This window comes from Mus caroli, chromosome 9 (genome assembly GCF_900094665.2).
Source record: "Mus caroli chromosome 9, CAROLI_EIJ_v1.1, whole genome shotgun sequence".
Classification (NCBI taxonomy): Eukaryota; Metazoa; Chordata; class Mammalia; order Rodentia; family Muridae; genus Mus; species Mus caroli.
Genome location: NC_034578.1, coordinates 54,499,915 through 54,519,975, shown reverse-complemented (window position 1 = coordinate 54,519,975; position 20,061 = coordinate 54,499,915). Strand labels below are relative to the sequence as shown.

At 45.5% G+C, this 20,061-nt stretch overlaps 1 protein-coding gene across 2 annotated transcripts in view; it reads left to right on the top strand.

Moving 5' to 3' along the window:
• Arid3b (AT-rich interaction domain 3B) overlaps positions 1-20,061 on the top strand; it is a 47,257-nt gene that overhangs the window by 12,131 nt on the left and 15,065 nt on the right. For both annotated transcript variants that reach the window (XM_021173050.1, XM_021173049.2), the window contains exons 3-4: positions 14,976-15,047; positions 15,219-15,291. In XM_021173050.1, the coding sequence (XP_021028709.1) occupies positions 14,976-15,047; positions 15,219-15,291 (145 nt within the window). The remainder of the gene's footprint in view (positions 1-14,975; positions 15,048-15,218; positions 15,292-20,061) is intronic.

Genomic DNA, 20,061 nt, shown 5'->3' with positions numbered 1-20,061 from the left:
CTGCCTCTGCCTCCCGAGTGCTGGGATTAAAGGCGTGCGCCACCACGCCCGGCATGAACCTTTTTTAAAGACTATTACCAGATTATCTTCTGTGTCAGGGGAGTGGGCACATGAGGAGACTGTAGGATAGCCCCTGGGAATTCTCACCTTCCACCCATCTTGTGGGTTTTAAATACCAAACTCAAGTCAGCAAGCTCAGAGGCAATGCTGCCAGTTGCACATTTGTTCTGCAGTAGATCATTTATTCAGAGAGTTTTCACAGCACAATTAAGCCGAAGATCCAGTGATAATCCCCCCTCCCTGCCCTTTATCACTGTCCTGCACCAGAGAGTACATTTATTACAATCAAGGCAATTACACTGACATCATCACTGAGTCCGTAGTTTACATGAGGGTGAGTTTTGTTTTTTTTTTTTAAAGAAATTATTACAAAATCGATTTCATGACATAACTTTGGGTGTTCTGAGTGTGCATATCCCATGGTAAGTAGGTGAAGGTCAGAGGGCGTCACTTGGAGTGCTTTCACTGTTCGGGACCCAGGGATCAAAACCAGTCAGTAGGCTTGGAGGTGACCACCTTTACTGTGAGCCATCTTGCCAGCCTTTAGGGTGCATTCTTATTGTTTATTCTGTGGGTTTAAGGATGGCGTGTATCCACCATGATACAGAGCAACTCTGCTGCCCTAGAAATACTGAGCAGCCCCTGGCAACCACTGGCCAGCCCCTTTCTCCAGGCTGATATAGATGATCCACTGATCTTACTTATATTGTCAGTTTTACTTACACAAATTTGTTTTCCTTTAAACCATTGTGATTATAACACATTTTCCAGCATTCTTGTTATTTAACAAATACATCTTAGGCTATAAATACCTTGGTGACTCTTACTTATTTTTCTATATTCTACAAATTTTCATTATTAGTTATTGATTGATTGATTGATTTTTTTTTTTTTTGGTGGCACTGAAGATTGAGCCTGGGACCACTGAAATATATTTCAGCGCTCACTGGAAATTATTACATATTAAAATTTCAGTTGTAATTGCTTCTTTAACTGAGATTGTATAAAGAGGTTTTTATTTCCATATCTGAGAGTTTTATCTTTTGGACTATTAATTTATAGCTTAACTAGAATGAGGTTGGAGAGCTAGTGTGGTTGGTTGGCAGTTGTGACAGAGTCTCACATATCACAAGCTAGCCTGCAGCTTGCCATGTAACAGGATGGTTGGGAACTTGTGACCCTTCTGCCTGTACTTGCTGAGCATGGAGGGCACAGGCCCAGGTGTTGTGGTGCTGGGAATTGAACCCAAACTAGGAATCCTTCCCCAAGTGGCTTATATCTCTGGCCCTTGAAAACTGGTATGCTTTTGAGTCTCTGAAACTTAATATGTTCTCCGTCTTAATCTTATTTATGGTTAGTTTCTGTGAATGTCCTTGAAAACAATGTGTGTTCTCTACTTGATAGATATGGTGTTACCTGTGTCAATTGAATTGCATTTGTTATTTTGAGTAATTATTCTAAAACAAAATTAGCTTTTTTTTTTTTTAAGTATTTGGCTATTGAAATTGATACATGTAGACTTATTTCTTCTTTCTTTTGAAGTTCGGGGTATTGTGCATGCCAGGCAGGTGCACACATGCCAGGCAGGTGCACACATGCCAGGCAGGTGCACACATGCCAGGCAGGTGCTGTGCCACTGAGCTACATGCAGAGTTTCACTTGTGGATCTGTTTCACGCTCTTGTTTTGATTTTGATTTAAGCACGCTCTAGTTTTGTTTTTCTCCAATCCTGTCTTCATTTCTTTAATTGTTGCCTTTATTCATTCTTTATCTCTTACATACTTCCAATTTCTATTTTATAGATGACTTTTTTATTTTTGAGCTGTGGGTCTCCCTCTGTTGCCTAGATTGGTCTCCACTTCCCCGGCTTGAGCCACGCTCTTGCCTTAGCCACCCGAGTTGCTGAGATGGCAGGCGTTTTGAAAACTTTATTTATTTAGAGTGTGTGTAAAGTACATGCCGTGGTGTGCATGTGGAGGTTGAAGGTCAGCTTGTAGGATTCATTTCTCCCTTTCCACCATGGAGCTCCTGGGATTCCAACTTCTGTTATCAGGCCGGACAGCAAGCACCTCTACCCGCCAAGCCTCCAGCGTGCAGCTGTCCCCAGCACGGTTTTATTGGTTACTTCTAGATTATAATGTGCATCCTTTATCCTCTTATCAAACCACAGCACCTAGGCAGTTCTGTTTCCAACTGCTGACGCTGTTCGTCGGAGCCTCTTGTGCTTTGTCAGTGAGTTCCAGTTTGTCTCCGCTTTCCCTTGGACAGTCAGCTTCTCCCTCTCGAGAGTGATCACGCTCATGTAGTTTTCCGACATCTCTCCGTGTACTCTGCTCTCTAACTATCTTTTTACTAAGATTTTGAAAAGATTTTTATTGTTTGTAATAAATTCAGCTCTGGCAGGCAGGTATGACATGTTTCTTTTGTCTTTTGCTGTTTTATGCTTTGTTCTGAGCTCTTTAGATCCTGGGTCCCCATGCTGACCGTTGGTTTCTCTTCCCTTGCTCTGTTTTTCTTGTTGAAGACTTTGTTATTATTCAGTCTACTATCTTTTAAAACCTTCACTTTTTCACATTCATTTTTCTAATTTCAAATTCCCTTTTCAGCCCTTTTTATTCCACTTTTTAAAATTAATCAGTATATTTATAATTTTTTGGCATTTAGAAATTTGCTTGTTTTAACAATTATTTGAGCCAGGCAATTTTTGGCATTTAGAAATTTGCTTGTTTTAACAATTATTTGAGCCAGGCATTGGTGGCATATGCCTTTGATCCCAGCACTTGGGAGGCAGAAGCAGGTGGATTTCTGAGTTCGAGGCCAGCCTGGTCTACAGAGTGAGTTCCAGGACAGCCAGGGCTACACAGAGAAACCCTGTCTGAAACAAAACAAAACAAAACAAAATTATTTGTATTCCTTTTATATATATATTAAGATACCTTTAATCTGGGGCCTGGAGAGATAGCTCAGTAGTTAAGAGCACAGGCTGTCTCCCAGAGGACCTGAGTTCAATTTCCAGAAAGTTCACAAATGCTTATAACTCTTGCTCCTCAGGATATCACACTCTTTTCTGGCTTCTGAGAAGCACCTGTATACATATAAATAATTTTAAAAAGAGATACCTTTGGTTTTTTTTAACTATGAATCATAGTGTTTGTTAAAACTTTTTGTTAAGGACGCTTCAAGCATACAGAAGAAGCTGGAAGACTTTCCTCAGTGTTCCTTTAAGTATCCACATTTTGCCATTCTTTTGACACAATTTGCCTGCGTGTTTTTCCTTTTTCCTGTCCTCACCTGTGTAATTGTTGGTTTCCTCCTGTAGGGCTTTGCTTTCCTCAATGTTCCTTTAAGTATCCACATTTTGCCATTCTTTTGACACAATTTGCCTGCGTGTTTTTCCTTTTTCCTGTCCTCACCTGTGTAATTGTTGGTTTCCTCCTGTAGGGCTTTGCTTTCCTCAATGTTCCTTTAAGTATCCACATTTTGCCATTCTTTTGACACAATTTGCCTGCGTGTTTTTCCTTTTTCCTGTCCTCACCTGTGTAATTGTTGGTTTCCTCCTGTAGGGCTTTGCTTTCCTCAATGTTCCTTTAAGTATCCACATTTTGCCATTCTTTTGACACAATTTGCCTGCGTGTTTTTCCTTTTTCCTGTCCTCACCTGTGTAATTGTTGGTTTCCTCCTGTAGGGCTTTGCTCTGTCTTCTTTGTAAGCTCATTTGGTAGGGCTTTATTTGTAAAAGACTGTCCACTTAAGGGTGTTTGGTTTCGCCTGTGCTAGGCTCTGCTTAGCAGCTGAGGCTCATCGCCTTGTGCCTAGTCAGAGCCTGACTTGCAGTGGGCGCTCTGGGCTGACGGCAAAGCCGTGTGCTCCTCTGACCTGGCAGGCTCTTCTGTGTAGTGATTTCTGTTCTGGTTCTTGACACACCTGAGACAGGCATCTTGGCGTCTAGTGTTGGGGAAACGATGAAATCCCCAGCCCTCACCCCTGGTAAGAACTGTAGCTGCCCTTTCTTCCCCTTCAGCCCCCAGCATGGTAGCAGCACATGCTTTTAATCCCAGCATTCAGAAGGCAGGGGCAGGCAGGCAGGCGGATCTCTGTGTGTCCAGGGATAGTCTGTTCTAAGTAGTGAGTTCCAAGCCAACTGAGGACACCTGATGAGACCCTGTCTCAAAAAAGAAAAGATGAAGAAACAGAGCTTGACGCTCAGCTGACAGAGATGCAGCTAGTTGCCTGGTGACCTATCCCTAGGACTCACGCAGTGGAAGGAGACAAGGCTCACAGCCCCTCCCCCCAATAAATACATTAAAAAGTAATAAACTTTAAATTTAAAAATCAAGTTGGGCAACAGTAGGAGTAGGGGCCAGTGTTGAAGCTGACTAGAGCTCTGTGAGAATTCCCTGACATGTAGGTTAACATGTGTGAAGTAGAAGTCACTTGGGGGTGGTTTCTTGGCAAGTCTATACCTTTTCAGATGTTTCAAATCACATATTTTGTTTAACAAAAGCAGCAGCCCCACATGTTGTACTTCAGCTTGCGTTTCTCTTGTGAATGTCCGTGGTGCTGTGTCTGTGCGCGGTTTCTTGTTTGCTGCTTTTGTAGTGCTGAAGGTTGAACCTAGGTTCTGCTACGGGCCAGGCAAGCTTGCGAGCGCTCAGCTTTAGCACTTACTCCTATTTCCCTTCATTTCTTCATTCCAGTGCTTAGCTCTGTGTGGGAGGTGTAGACTAGGACTTCTGTAGGCTTTGTTCAGAATTAGGGGAGTCAGTAGTTTTTCCACCTCAAAATATCCTTTCCTTGCTAGTGGTTTTGTTTCTTTCTTTTTCTTTTTTTTTCTCCTATGTGTTTTAACAGCTAGGACTTTTGTCCTGTGATCATGACTGGCTCTAGTTCACTGAGCCGGGACCTCTCATCATTCCTTTTGTCTGTCTGTCTGTCTGTCTGTCTGTCTGTCTAACAGCAGATGAGGAAAGAGGGAAGTAGCCTATATGTGGTCTCAGCAGGAAGAGGCTGGGCAGTGAACCCAGGCGTGTCTGGCTTGCAGCCCTGTGCTGCCTTCTGCTTCCTTGCAGACAGAACAGGGAAGAGGTAGGTAGAGTCTCTCAATGGTTTCATTACTTTAAAAATAGCTTTATGGTCTGGAGCTCAACAGAGCACTTGTGCTAGACTCACAAAGCTTTGAGTTCAATCCCCAGCACCTCATAGGCTGGGTGTGTGGTGTCTTAAATTCTGCAACGCATAGAGGGCCAGTAATTCAGTGTCGTCATCGGCACACAGTCCAGTCCACAGCCCAGGCTGCCTAAGACCTGTCTCAGTAATCAGTCAGTCTATATAACTCCTGCTGTTTTCTCTCTGATCGTAGGAGTCATTTGGGCTCAGTTAGAAAATATGGAGAATATACAAATTTATAAAGAAAAGGTAGCAATCAACTAGTCATAAAATTTAGCTACAACTATAAACATTTGTGGTATTTCCTTTGTATTTTAAAGGAAAATGCCTACTATATGTTTATTATTTTATTTTATATACAATTTTGTGCTCTGCTTTTATTACCTAATAGTCTGGAAATTTTTTTATTAAGTAAATGCTAAAGTGTCATCTGTAAAATTTAATTAATGGTAGTACACACTTTTAGTTCAGTACTTGGGAGTCCGAGGCAGGTAGATCTCTGTGAGTTCAAGGATAGGCCCGGTCTATGTAGCAAACTCCAGGCCAGCCAGGGTTGCGTAGTGAAACTTTGTCTTAATAAAATAAAATACAATTTTCAAAAATTTGAGAAAGGATATCACTCTGGCCTTTGCTGTCCTCAAGCTTAGAATCTTCCTGCCTCTGCTTCCCAAGTACTGGGATTACAAATTTGATTCATTATGTCTGTCAAATGTATTTTAAAATATTTGAGAAGTAAAAATGACATATAGTTTAAAATGTATGAAGTAAAAGTCAGCAGGACTTGGGGGTGGTTTCTTGGCAAGTCTATACCTTTTCAGATGTTTCAAATCACATATTTTGTTTAACAAAAGCAGCAGCCCCACATGTTGTACTTCAGCTTGCGTTTCTCTTGTGAATGTTTGTGGTGCTGTGTTTGTGAGTGGTTTCTTGTTTGTTTCTTTTGTAGTGCTGAAGATTGAACCTAGGTTCTGGTATGTGCTAGGCAAGCTTTTTAACCACAAAGCTAAGCTTCACTCTTTATTCATGTTTTTATAGTCAGAGTACAAACCTAGAGTCTAAAAAGTAAACCTGAGGGGCTAGAGAGATGGCTCGGTGGTTAAGAGCACTTGCTGCCCTTGGAAGTACTATCTTCCCCCAACCCCCACCCTCCCTCCCACCCCCCTGTGTTGGGTGGCTCACAGCCCCCTTAAGTCCAGCTTCTGGATCTGACAGCCTCTGTGAGCACCCACACGGTACCCACATGTACCACACGCATCTATACAGACACACAGGTAAGTGAATAGTGAAGTGAAATGTTAGCCTGGGCCTGGTAGCTCATGTGTGCCGTCCCAGCATTTGGGAGTTCGAAACAGGAAGTTCAAAAGTTCTGGCCCACTGGGCTACACAAGAACCCGACAAAACAAACAACAAACAAACAAGAGTAGTTTTTAAAAAAAACATTTATAAGCTGATGCGTGATAGGTTTTTTCTTAAATGTTTGCTTCCCATATGTTTAAATTGTGACGTAAGAGCCGTGCACAGCAGCAGCTGGCCAGTCTCCTAATCTCTCAGCCTTTTCCCTCTTACATCCTAGTTGTCCTCAAAGGCTGTTGGAAGCCCAAGAAACAGCTGGGAGGTTGGGAAGGGCTAGATTGCTGGGTTCCACGGAGGAGCTGCCTGGCATCGGGTCTTCTCATCACCAACTTTCTATTTTGGCGTTTCTCCTTGTTTCATGAGAACACCTCATTTCTGGCCAGTGCTCTTGATTCTGTGATGTGATTTTGTGCCTAGATTGAAAATGTAGAATCACGTCTCTCACCCTGCCCCCTTTCTGCTGCTTAATCAGAAGAAGTGTCACTTGGCTCTTTTTCCAAGCCACTGAGTTTGAATGATCTCTGTTGCTCAGGAGGTGGGCAAGCTCTTTCTGGTTCCTGCTGAAGTTACCTGACAGCAGAAGGTAAGCCTCTGATAGTTCTAACTCCAGTGCTCCCAGGGCTGGAGTGCTTTAGTTAAGAGCAGTAATCCTGATCTTATCTGTGTACTTCTAACAGTATCTGTTTTACTTCCTGGGGCTCCCCCCTCCCCTCAGGAGTCCCCTGTAACCCTTCCCTTCCCTTCTCCTGCAGTCTGTTAAAGTGGGACGAGACTGGGAGTGGTTTTCTTTCCTTCGTGCTAAGACCCAGGAGATAGATTTTTAACATCACACCAGCAGCCAGGTCATCAGTAAAGCTGTCACATATATGGCACATATAATCCTGAGCCATGGATCTGGACAAAGGTAGTTATGTGTGCTTATTGTAGAAGGGAAAACCCAGCCACACTCAGCCTCAGCGCTCAGAAAAGGAGTGTGTTTCAGAACAATTCGTTGGCTCCCAAGAGCTTAAGATGAGCGCTTTGAAGCCTGGTGATTTTGCTAATGACTACTGGAGAGCCGTTCCTAGGAATTTGCCTAGGTCCTTGCCTTTGGGGCCCATATCTTCCAGATTATGGAGAATAGACAGGAAGTGCATTTGTTCTGTTGTTTCAGAGAATGCTCAAGATGCACATGTTACCAGTTTGCATAAAGGTGTTTAAGGAAAAGTTTTTCTTTTCTTTCTTTCTTCCTTCCCTTTCTCTTGCTCTCTGTCTTAATGATATGTCTCATAGGTGTCAGAACGTAAAGAACAGTCAGTAGAGACTTAGTGGTAGCTTCACCCCTGTGCTTAACCCTAGGGAAAGGGTTAATTTTTTGCCTTGAGGAGAAATGAGGGATGGGAACTAAAATTGCTTCGGACATCTGAGCTGTGCTTTAATAAGATATTCCAGGTGGTCAAGGAGTAATCCTAAAATAGCCTAGATACTTAACTGCTTTAAAGTCAGGCTCCCGCTCCAGGGAGGTAGGGCTCTGAGGAATGCAGTGCTGGCTCCTGAGGTCTTAGGGGCGTGGTCTGCTGGGGTTATTCCTGCCACCCCCAATCCAAGGGGAAACAAAAGCCAAGCCTTCTTGGGTCTGGAGGCATTTGCTAATATTAGACCTTTTCCCCCCACTTGGCAATACTAAAGCCTCTGGCTTCTGCTTCTCTAACCTGGCTTTCTTCCTAGCTGTGGGACTGGTATTGTCACCCCATCCCCTAGACAGTGGTCTGTTTTCATTAGTGCTCAAAGGCTTCCTGCTTGATCCCCTGCCTGGTTTCTCTCTGTTTGCACAAGAGCATACCTCTCTCCCGTAAGAATTCAGTCATCCTCTCTTTCATTCCCTCGCCCAATCCAGCTGATGCTCTGAGCTGGCTGTTCTTTAGGAGAACCATTCTCCCTGGTTCTGCTGCCCAGCCCTCACCCCACCCAGGTTCTCAGTTGGCAAAGCCACCTACCCATCGTTATTTATACAGACAATATATCGGCACTATAAATCACCACTGGGGGCGTTAAAGGGACATTTAATAAGTGAAGAGTCAGACTATTGTTTTGCCTGAGAGACTAGCTGCTGTAAAGGAGTTGCTCTATGGTAGGCTGCTCTGTCCCTTCAGTGCTACCTAAGTACTGGTCTTCATTACCAGGGTGAGGGACAGGGAATATGCAGTAGGTCAGAAGTAAATGTAGGGACTAGTGAGATGGGTCTGTGGTTAAGAGCACTGACTTCCCAGCACCCACATGGCTTAGTGCCACTGTAACTCCAGTTCCAGGGATCTGCTGCCCTCTTCTCAGCTCCTAGGGCTCCTGCATGCACATGGCACATATACACAAACACACACATACACATAAGATAAAAAGTATTTTAAAATAACTTAAAAGTTAATGCAGGGCTGGATGTGGAGGTGCATGCCTTTAATCCCAGCACTTAGGAGGCAGAGACAGACAGATGTTTTATTATGGATTCAAGGCCAGCTTGGTCTACATAGCACATTTCCAGGCCAGGCTGTAACTGGTAAGACCCTGATTCCAAAAAAAGGAAAAAAGCTACTGTAGGAAAAAAAAAATGCTTAAGGAAACCATAGACAGTGGCTAAAGCCAAGGATTTGACGGTTAATAACACTGACTGCTCTACCAATGATTCCCAGCACCCACATGGTAGCTAACAACCAGGTCCAGGGTATATGACAATCTTTTGTGGTCTCCAGGGACACACACGCATGTGGTACACAGACATACATATAGGTAAAATACCTGTATACATAAAATAAAAATTTAAAAACCAACCTTTCTAAAACCTCAGACATAAATGGAATTTATTTTGTTTCGTTTCCTCCCACAGTGTTGGGAATTGATCCAGGAGTGAGCACTACCATTAAGCTACATCCTTAGCACAGATGCTGTTTAAAAGTGTTTCTCTCCCTCCACTAAGCTTCACTAAACTGGAGGCTTTGATCTGTCTGCTGTTTCTTCCCCAGGAACCTTAGACAGTCTAGTATAGCCTAGGAGATCAGAAGTTTGTATATGAATGACTGGAACAGGAAAAAACCTGCAAAGTAAAAGACTCCCACCGCCCTGGCTCCCTTAGGTGTCTGTCTGCACATCCATATGTGTAGATTATTTTTCCAACAAGTAGCTTGTTAAAGCTATGCAGAATATTGGTTTCGTCTTCTTTTCATTTCAGAAATTGCCTGCTGCCTCCCCACTGCTCGCAGTTGAGAGTTTAAGTTTCCTCCTGGTATTCGAGGCATCTCACAGCCTGTTTCCACTTTAAACATTAGGCTTGACATACTTACATCCTCCTGCCAAAACACGCCTTGTTTACCCCTACCCCATGCTCATTTGAACTATAAATCTCCCCTCAGCCCATATTCCTCCAGGCCACTCAAACCTCAGCCTTCTACCTCCCAAGCACTTGGTGTTTGGGTATTTTAGCCTTACTATATGTATGCATGACATCTTGTTTTTCTGACTCTTGGTGTGACCCGCTTGGTGGGGTGGGGACCACTTTTGTTTTGGAAAGCTTTTCCTCAGCAGCTTGCTTTACCTGGTGGGTTCTCCAGGAACTCTGGACTGAATGAAATTTATCATAGTAATTTTGTTTCCCAAAAGAGAAAGCCACATGGTCCGGCCCCACCTTGTGTGTGTGTGTGTGTGTGTGTGTGTGTGTGTGTGTGTGTGTGGGTGGTGGTGGTGGTGGGGAGGGGCTCCAGACCAGGAGATTCCAGATAGATAGTGGTCTGGAACCAGGCAGCTGCTTGCTTCCTAAGACGGCTTTCTCCATTGCCAAGCAGAGGCAGTTCTGTTAGTTAGAAGAAGGCCTTTATCCTAGAGCAGAGAAATTCCTGGCCAGTTCTGCCCAGCTGCTGCAGTGTTGCCGGCTGGAACTAACAGCCTGGCTCCTCCTCCACAGGCAGCTTTTTAGATTTTCAAAGAATGATCTCTTCACTTCTCTGATTTGTTGATCTGTTAGGACTGAGAAATTAGAGGTTTGGTGTTTTAATTTTTGAATAGCAGTCATTTAAGACTGACTTATTTTATTTTGAAACCTTTAAATGTACATGTCACATTTCTTGGGTCCCTTAAGACATATAATCTCTTCTCTCTTTTTCCTCCACTTCCCTTCCTCCTGATCTCCTTTCTCCCTGTGGGAAAGCGGTCATCGTAGAGTAGACGGTCTGTTTTGGAGGTAGAGGTAAAGGTTTCCCCTTTTGCTGTCCCTTGATAGGGCATGAAAGGCCAATTTCATTTGGCTGAAATCCCCAGATGAAGCAGGAATAAAAGATTCTCTCATTAATGGACCACCCAGGCCACGGTTTGGCCATTCTGTAGACAGACTTTCTCTCTGCCTCTTTCTCTCTAGTGCATACTTAATTCCCCTGTGCAGAACACATTATGCTGTTCTTTGCAATCCAGGAGGTAGCAGTTCGGCACCAAGCAAGCCAGGCAACGCCAGTTAGGAGCTGTGAGACCTACAGCAAGTGGCCTTTCAGTTCTCTGACTCATGTTTTCTCCAACTCAAAGCATTTCATTTGTAGGATTAAGTAGGAAAGTCATCCAAGGTGCCATACACTCAGGCAGATACTACCCGCAGATGCTGGCTTCCTGCCCCTTTCTCTCCTCCCAGTCTTCTTTCAACTACCTTTTTGAAGGCAAAATAGTCTGGTTCCCCTGGGGGAAATGAGTTGAATGTGGGTATGGCAGCTAAAACTAGTCTTTCGGTGGGTATTTAGAGACAAACTGTCAGTTTCCTGTGAGCTCCCGGTGAGATCAAAGATGTTAAAAGGGATTTCTGAAGTAAAAGGAGGCTGAAGAGGCTGTAAATGGCAATAAGTAACCATTGGCTACTGTTGATAATCTACCCTTATTTCCCTTTAACCTCAGTTCTGGGCTCTGTAATCCTGCTGCCCATGCCAGTGGCTTCAAAGCCTGTTCCCTGCAGGCAGTGACTCTTCTCCTTACAGACCAGACCCCTCGGAATCATAGAGGTTGAGCTGTCTCTTGGCATGTGTTTGACCCATTCTCTGTCTGCTTCTATTTTCCATATTTTTCCCCACTACTGCAGTCTGTCAGCCACACTTGATGTCTAAGAAAAATTATCTTAGGGCTGGTAACTTTTTAGTTAATTACGTCCATATCCTGGTGGTAGGTGAAGAAAATCTGAATTGCATAAGTGAGCTATTTATAGCATTCATTTATAGCATCCAGTCAGAATTGTAAACAGAGAAAAGAACTGTAATCAACCCTTTCATTGCAGGCAGAAGGGGTGACAGAGGAGACAGTGAGTCCCAGGGAAACACCATGCCTCTCAACAGCTATCAGTGCTGTCTCTGTGCTGGGGGCTAAGGATGCCCTCAAGATGCTTAAGATTTAAGATGATGAGGCACAGATGACCAGAACATGAGGTGACAGCCCAGAAGGGAAACTAGCAGGCTTCATGAAGAAACAGTCATCGCAGCTGGACTGTGATGTGGGCTTAGTCTCTCACACTAGCTAAAACAAAACAACAAAACCAACCCTGTAAGGTTGAGCAAAGGGTAGCTGCCTCAGGATGAAATAATAATATGAGAGATTTCTGCATAGCCCCAACCAAATATTTTAAACTAAGAAATGGCCTGTTGCTGGGCACACTCTGTTAATCCCAGCACTTGGGAGACAGACGTAGACGGATCTCTGAGGTGGAGGCCAACCTGGTCTACAGAGCAAGTTCCAAGACAGTTAGGTTTACACAGAGAAACCCTATCTTGAACCCTCCCCCCAAAAGGAGGGGCTATCCTTGCCTTGGAACAGGAGAAGGAAGAAGACTCCATACATCACATACATCCAGACACCCTTTTTGCCTTGCATTTAAATTAATAATAATAAATTTCAGTGTCTCATTTCTGTCCCGTGGCCACCGTGCTCTGTGGTCACTGGGTTAGAGATGTTTCTGGCTAAAACCCTGTCACTGTAGCAAACATTGGAGTGCATTTTATGTGCATTTTATGGTGTCACAATTCTTCCTTCTCCTCCACTCCCTCCATCCCACCCCTGTAGCTGACTCTTCTCTCCACCAAACACATTCTAAGCTGTTTCCTACAAAATGGCTATAACCAATGCTTAGAATTCCTCACATTTGGGGTAGAGCTGGAGACTGTGGAGACATGGTAGATACCAGTCTCTTTCCCACCCTTCCCCACCCCCTCTGCACCCCGCAGCGTTCTTCTCTTTGCTGTCTGTGGAGCTCTGCTGGCACTTGGGTGTTTATTTTCACACATAGCCCTAAGGTGGCCACACTAGCATGCTTGTTCTCACACCCCTCCCCCACTGCTGAAAGCCCCACTCATCCAAGGTTGTGGATTAGGTCCTTTCCCTCCAACTGAGCGTGACTCAGTTCCCGAGCCTTTGGAATGCCTGCCTGCGAGTTACTGTAATTAGCAAAAACCCAGTGTTTTCATCTTGGGGACTGATAAAGAGTTCTCCCGTGAGCCTCAGCCTCAGATCTCTAGCTGCAGAGTTGGAAATTGAACTGCCACAGTAAACAGCTGACATAACAGAAGCACAGTGATCCCCCATTAAATGTCTTTCAGCCAATAGGAGCTCCCAGGATAATTGACTTTCCAGCAGGAATTACTGGCTAAACAAAATCACTGGGCATTAGGGCAACCTACTGAAACCCTTTGAAAGGGGTTCAAATGTAACTGTCTGGTTTTGCTGACCTGACAGACATAATTCATCTTGATTATTCATTGTGCTGGTTGCCACCAGATGATACTAGATTTCTGGTGACTATAATTACAGTGTGGGGTTGAATTTAACAACAGAAAAAAAAAAAAAAAAGCCCACAATGTTCCTGCTTGGTTGTTGGCAGGGAAGGACACTGGTAACAGTGCCTCCCTCGGGCCTGGTGCGTGCAGTCCCTGACCAAGCACTTTCTTACACACACTGGTGACAAGATAAGCAGGAAAACAATTTGGTGCAGCCTGTTTCATTTCAACTGACAAGGGGTCACTTCTCTGTCAGACTTACCTCACTGTATGCTGTTGCTGCTGTGAGGAAGAAGTGGGTCTGCATCTGAGAGCCAGCTCTGAGCAGGGAAAGCAATGTATGGCCTCAAAAGATAGCTGAGAAATGCCTCTTGCTTCCAGGCACACGGGGTCTAGGGTGTGCATGTGTGTACAAAGTAGAACTCGCCCAGACTGACAGTTCATGGCTTTAGAACAAGATTCCTGTGCAGTCCAAAGGATGTTCCCCCAAGGAGTCCCTGCTCCTAACCCCCATGCCTTCCACAAGCACTTACACACTTCTGCTAGCAGGGTGTGTGCCTGCCTTTATGTGTCTGTGGTCCAGGAGAGAACAAGGAAGCATATGTCACAGGCTCAAGGTATAGTTGCAGCTACCAGGACGGGGTGAACACTGGGACAGATGTCATACTTGCCATTGGCACAGAGGTGGCTGGGCCATCTCTGTGGTATAGGTGCTTATGTATTTGTTGAAGAGATTTTTAGTTCAAATAGCAAATTGATTATGTAGCAGGCAGCGTGGTGTTGTGCTGAGGTACAAAGAAGATAAGTACAATTGATTTTCTATCAAGAAACATTCCTTTCTGATGAAGATGACAAAATTCCAAAAGACTGTGAAATTCTGAAGTATTAGCAGAGAGAGACTGCTTCTGGAATTGTTAATGCAGCCGGGGTGCAGGGTGGGTTTCCTGCAGAAGAGGAGTAAGCCAGCTGGCTGAATAAGACACATGAGCGCTTCTCCTTCCTCCTACTCAACTGAATGGCATTGCTTCCATCTAACCAAAGCTTGGGTGTTTTGCTTCTTGTTTTGTTTTTTGTTTTTTTTTTTAATTCCCTAATGGAAATTAGCTTTTGTGCCTAGTCTGCACTTGGGGTGTAGTCAGCTTTCTCCTCACCGAGCTTAGGGCTAATGGGAGGCTGCACTGAAACTCCAGCTTGTGGATCTTTGCCTTGCTCTCTTGCCCTTTGACCACTCACTGTGCGGTGCTGGGAACTGAGCTGAGCGTCTCTGCACCCACTGCTCAGTGAATATGTCTCAGAATGGTAGTTTCTGAGAAGTCAGCTGCCATGGGGGCTTTGGGACCATTGGCTGTGTGTCCTTCTCAGCATTATCAAGCATGAACAATATCCATCAACAAAGGGAGAAGATTCTTTTGAAACCCACCCACAGACCCAGCCACATACCGTATTTTGAAACCATCCTCAAAAGCAAAACAGGAGGCTCTCAAAGGGTAGTGGAGGGTCCTGACTAGGCGTTTCTAGTGGGTGGCAAGCGAGCGGAAGTGCTGAGGGAGGTCGTGTCTCCCTGAATGAAGGTCTTGCCTTTCCACTTACATGATCCCACTCCCTCCCTGTCAATGTGTGTTTTGTCTCCTTCAGAATGGTGCTTTGGCCTGGAGTGACGATGCTGATGGAGGCAGGGGAAGAGAGATCTCACGAGATTTTGCCAAGGTCTGTAATGTCTTGAACTAAAGATAGAAGCAGCTCTGCAGTGGGCTGTCTTACCCCTACACATCCCCATGTGAGTGGCACATTTACTCAGATACCTATAGGAGCTCTGGGATGACACCTGGCACCAGACGGGATGTTTGATTGTGTTTTCTCTTGGGGTCTGGCCTGCAGCTGTATGAACTTGACGGTGATCCTGAAAGGAAAGAATTTCTGGATGACCTCTTCATCTTCATGCAGAAGAGAGGTAAGTGTGGTGACTGCTGTGTCACTGTTACCCGTCCTGCTTGTCCAAGAGTTATTTAAATAATTGGCAGCCAGATTGAGGGAAGCAGAGAGGACCTTAGCAAAAGATGAATTTGGTTCTGCCTTATTTTTGTCTCTCTTCTAATTAATTGGTCTCTGGAGACATTTCAAATCCAAATGTTTTTATTGTAGCCTTATAGCTGCCTCAGATTTCGTTTAAATCAGCATGTGGCATGTACTCTTGGTGTAGTTAGTCCCATGTTGACAGAGAAAGGTAAGTAAAAACATAGGGAACCCCTTGGCTTGTTCTGGAGACCCTGGAATGTTTCATGGAAAGGAATGGCCAGCATTACCTGCTGGATCTCTTTGACATAGTTGGACTGTTCCTGCAGGTTAGCTGCCCAGTATGTGGACACCCATTCCTAATCCACTCCTCAGTTCTCTGTCCTGCTCACCCTCAGCCCTACCCGCTATGGCTGGCTCCTCTCTGGACCATGTCGTGACAGAGTCTTGAGCCCGGTGACTCGGCTTCCTGGCTTTATATCCTGTCATAGCAATGGGTTCAGCAGCTAGGTCAGGCCTCAGGAAGCACGGCCAGGACTTCAGCCGCTCTCTGAGGAGACCCATAGCAGTTTATGTAGCTCCACCTTCATCACCACCCTCAGAATAGAGCCACTGGGTCCCACTGGACCCTTCCCTAGGACCCTGCTAATACCTCATCACACAACCCTTGAGATCTGTCAGTAACTTAAGATCTGGGAAGGGTGGTGGTGGTGGTTGGCTGAGCTACCACTCCTATTTGTTTTCTCTCTCTCCATCTCCCTCTCATATTCTCCCCACTTTCTTTCCCCTCCTCCCCACCCCTGACTCCCTGACTCTCCACCTCTTCTCCCTTTTTCAGAAGCCTTATGTCTTCATGGTAGTGAGTTCTCACTGCCGGTTTTCTTTAGAGAGCAGTAGAAAGGTTGGAGGCTTTGTCCCTCTGTCTCCAAGCCTAGCAGAGCAGTATAAGCAGTCCTAATTAGTTTACTCCTTCCAGCAGTTATCTGGAGCTGGTGTGTGTGAGTAAAAAACAAAACTACACCCCTGAAAGATAATGTGACTGGCAGCAGGGAGACTTTCTATGCCCTGAGAGAGAGAAATCCACTTAATACTTGGGTCTCACCTTCCAATTGCCTTTTAATTATTTACAAGCTCCTCCAGCCCAGCTGGTGCAAAAGCCAGGCGCTGATCCTGTCTCAGAGGGGCTGCCATAGCAGTAGAGGTTTTAATCAGCCACGGGCCCCTGCTTTATTTTTCTACTTTATTGTTTTTCTCTCTTCCCAGAAGGACATTAAAAAGAAAATGTAAGCTAGATCAGCCTAGTCGTGAGTGAGGATGGGTGACTGTGTCCTTCTGTGCCTCCTGAAGGACAGTCACTTTGTCACACCTCTATCTCTGGAGCCAGGCAGGTCGGTGCTCAGGGTGTTTGCTGTCTGCATCTTGTTGGTTCTCCTGACTCTGGCTTGCCCCGCCGTCGGTGGCTAAGCTGCCTGGACTGCGGTAGATCTGCTTGCTCTCCATAAGAGTACTGTATTTTAGGGCAGTGGCCTTGCTGTCTCGGGGCAGCCCCAAGAGAGGAAACATAACGGAATCTCGAGTTTGTTAGTTACTCTAATACAGGTGTTCTTGGCCTTAACAGCTGTTGACTTTAGGGGCTGGGTCGTCCCTTTTTTCTGGAAGTAAACTTGTACACTATAGAATAGTAGCAATAGGATGGCCTCTTCCCAGTAAATGCCAATAGCAGTGCTTAATCATGATAACCAAAAATGTCTCTAGAAGTCAGGTGTAGGGCATATACCTGTAATCTCTCCACTCGGGAGGTAAAAGCAGGAGGATCAGAGTCCAAGGCCAGCCTCAGCTTTGAGGTGTGTTGGAAGCCAGCCTGTGCTACGAGAAATCCTGTCTCAAAGAAGTTCTGCCTGTAGATATTATAAATGTCCTGTGGGGACAGTGCTCTAGAAAGAGCCACTGCCTTGTCATGGAAAGTTTTCAATGTAGGAAAAAACAAACCAAACCAACAAAAATGACCTCTGTGGAAATCATATTACATGGTTTTAGGGTTGGCTTTTGCCAGGTAGAGTCTCAAGCTCCCCGCCATCTCCTGCTTCCGAGTATAGAGGTGAGCCCTAGGAGCCCACCCCGTGCTGGAGCACAGGGACAGCGGCCGAGGCAGACCCAGGACCTCCTTCACTGTTGGCTCCTAGGTTAGAGTGTGGTTCTGGTGACCTGGGAAGCAGGTCACACTGCTGACTGTGTGAGGCAAGCTGTCTTTGTCTTATTTGTCACTCTTCACAGTGGGATATAGGGCATTCAAGGTGTAGGTCTCCTTAGTTGGGATCTCTGCAGCAAGTCAGCTACTGCCCGCCCCCAGCACATTCGAAGGATAAGCAGTCGATTCCACAGCATCCAGTGCTCAAACCTGAATTTAAAAGTCCTGGTGATGCCCACCTGGACAGGGAGCACCTCAGAGGAAGTGGACGGGGCTCTGAGAGAGGCAGCACACAGCAGGCCGCCCCAAACGACTGCAGCTGCAGGTGATAAAAACAGCCATCATGTGGGAAGGGGCACAGGTTGTAACTGCTGCTTTGTGCTGTCTCCCGCCTGTTAACACATTTGGGTGAATTAACTGCAACAGATGGGCCTTTCAGCCTTTGGCCTTTAGTTTCTAGGCTGAACTCAAGTTACTTGCACCCTGGTGGCCCCTCCCCTCCCAATAGGTCAGTCTGCCAGTAGAAGAGGCTGAGATCACAGTGTGCTGAGCTCCTGCTGGTCTGAGGAAATGAGGCCCTTGGAGACGGAAAAGGCTGTGGATTGTGCAAAGCCAGGCAAACACACCCATCCCTCTCCACCATCTTGAGCAAAGCCCCCTCATTGGCCACGCCTTCCTTATCTGTAGGATATTGAAGGTTCACTTAGTATGGTGCTCTCTGTGTCCCACGTCCATGACAGTTGTGCTAAAGCTCCCTGCAAACATGTCTACCCTGGAGAGAAACAACAGGAAGAAGAGAAGCCCTGTTAGCCAGTCTCTAGCAAAATAATTGTACGGAACCGCCCCCCTCCCCTGAGATTCTCTAAGACCAAGTGTTTCTTCCTCTTCTTGCTATGTAGCACCTTCTTTTCCAGACTAAAGCCAAGCCGAGTTACACACATTGTGTTGCATCCAGGGTTTCTTTTCCTAGAACATTGTTCTCAGAATGATGCTTAGAGTTTAGAGCTCTGGTATCCGTTTTTGCTGCACATATATTCAGGGGTGTGTGTGTCTGTGTCTATGTGTGTCAAGAAAATTAAAGCCAAGCGTGTAAATAAAATTGTGTACTAATCTAATTCACCGTGGGTGGTTTCCGAGCCCCCTTGCCCGAGGGGAGGGGCTGGGTTGTCAGGCTGGTAAGCAGGGCCATGGATAGGTAGTTTCGTTTTCACTCCATCACTTGTACGAAAGAAAAGCTCTTTCCCTGAGAGGAAAACCAGATGGACGTGTGGGCTCATCAAATAGGACAATGTGCTGGTGGTGGTACGAAGTTATCTTTAGTATTATTCCAGATACTTTGCAGAACATATTCAATCTATTTAGTGATCTATTTCCTACCAAGAGCTCCAGCTCTGTGGGGTGGAAAGAGCAAAAGTTAAAATGTGACAAGAGTCAGCCCCTAGGTTAGGAGGCTTTCCTAGCAAGAGAGCAGACTCAGCATTGGTCTCCTCAGGCCTCAGCCACTGCTGGTTCCTTCTTCTTGCACTGAATTTGAGAGACTGTTCCTAATACCAGCAGCCTCGTGGTGGCTTGGTCTGCTTTTAGAGACACATGCAAGCCCTGTTCCTCCTGTAGCATAGGATACCCACCCCACTGGCCTCTGTACAGCAGAGGATTTGCTTAACGTGGGGTAGAACTTTGCATCCAAGGGGAAATCCTCATCTCTAGGCAGCTGTGTCTCTTGGAAGGACAGATGTGACAGCTCAGCCGTGTGAAGAAGGCTGGTATTTGCTGAGGCAGGCTGAGGCAGTGGACTTAGGAAAAACACCCAGAGTACCCTCTAGCAAGTTATTCTTTCTTGCCTCTACATCCCTGCCCCCACCCTTCACAATGCCAGAGAAAGCAACTGCGTAGTCACAAGGAAGACCTTACTCAAAGATCTGCCCTCTGACCAGTTCTGTCGTGGCCACAAACTGCCCCTGCTTTCCCCCCAGTGGATTGTTAGATCTGTTTTTGATGTGCATATACAAAGAATTTACTGTGGGAAAAGGGCTTGGTCTGCCTCAAAGTGCAATTTGAGTGTTTTTCCTTGTGTTGTGTGCTTATCTATCCATCTCAGGCAAGGAAGTGCTCCTGACATATACCGCTTTGCCTTTTGGTGGCGGTGGTTTCTCCTGTGCTCTGGGCATGGTGTGGTGGGAAATGCTCTGTGCCCAGGACACCCTTTCTTTTTTTTTTTTTTTTTTTNAGTACACTGTAGCTGTCTTCAGACACTCCAGAAGAGGGCACCAGATCTCGTTAAGGATGGTTGTGAGCCACCTTGTGGTTGCTGGGATTTGAACTCTGGACCTTCGGAAGAGCAGTCGGGTGCTCTTACCCACTGAGCCATCTCACCAGCCCCAGGACACCCTTTCTAATGGACAAAGATGTCTGTCAGATGAAATGGGTTTGGGAGCTTTATCTTCAAAGTTTATCCACAAGTGAGAGCTCGAAATGCAGACCTGTGGCTCAGGGTTAGTCTTTCAGCGTTGGATACTCTTC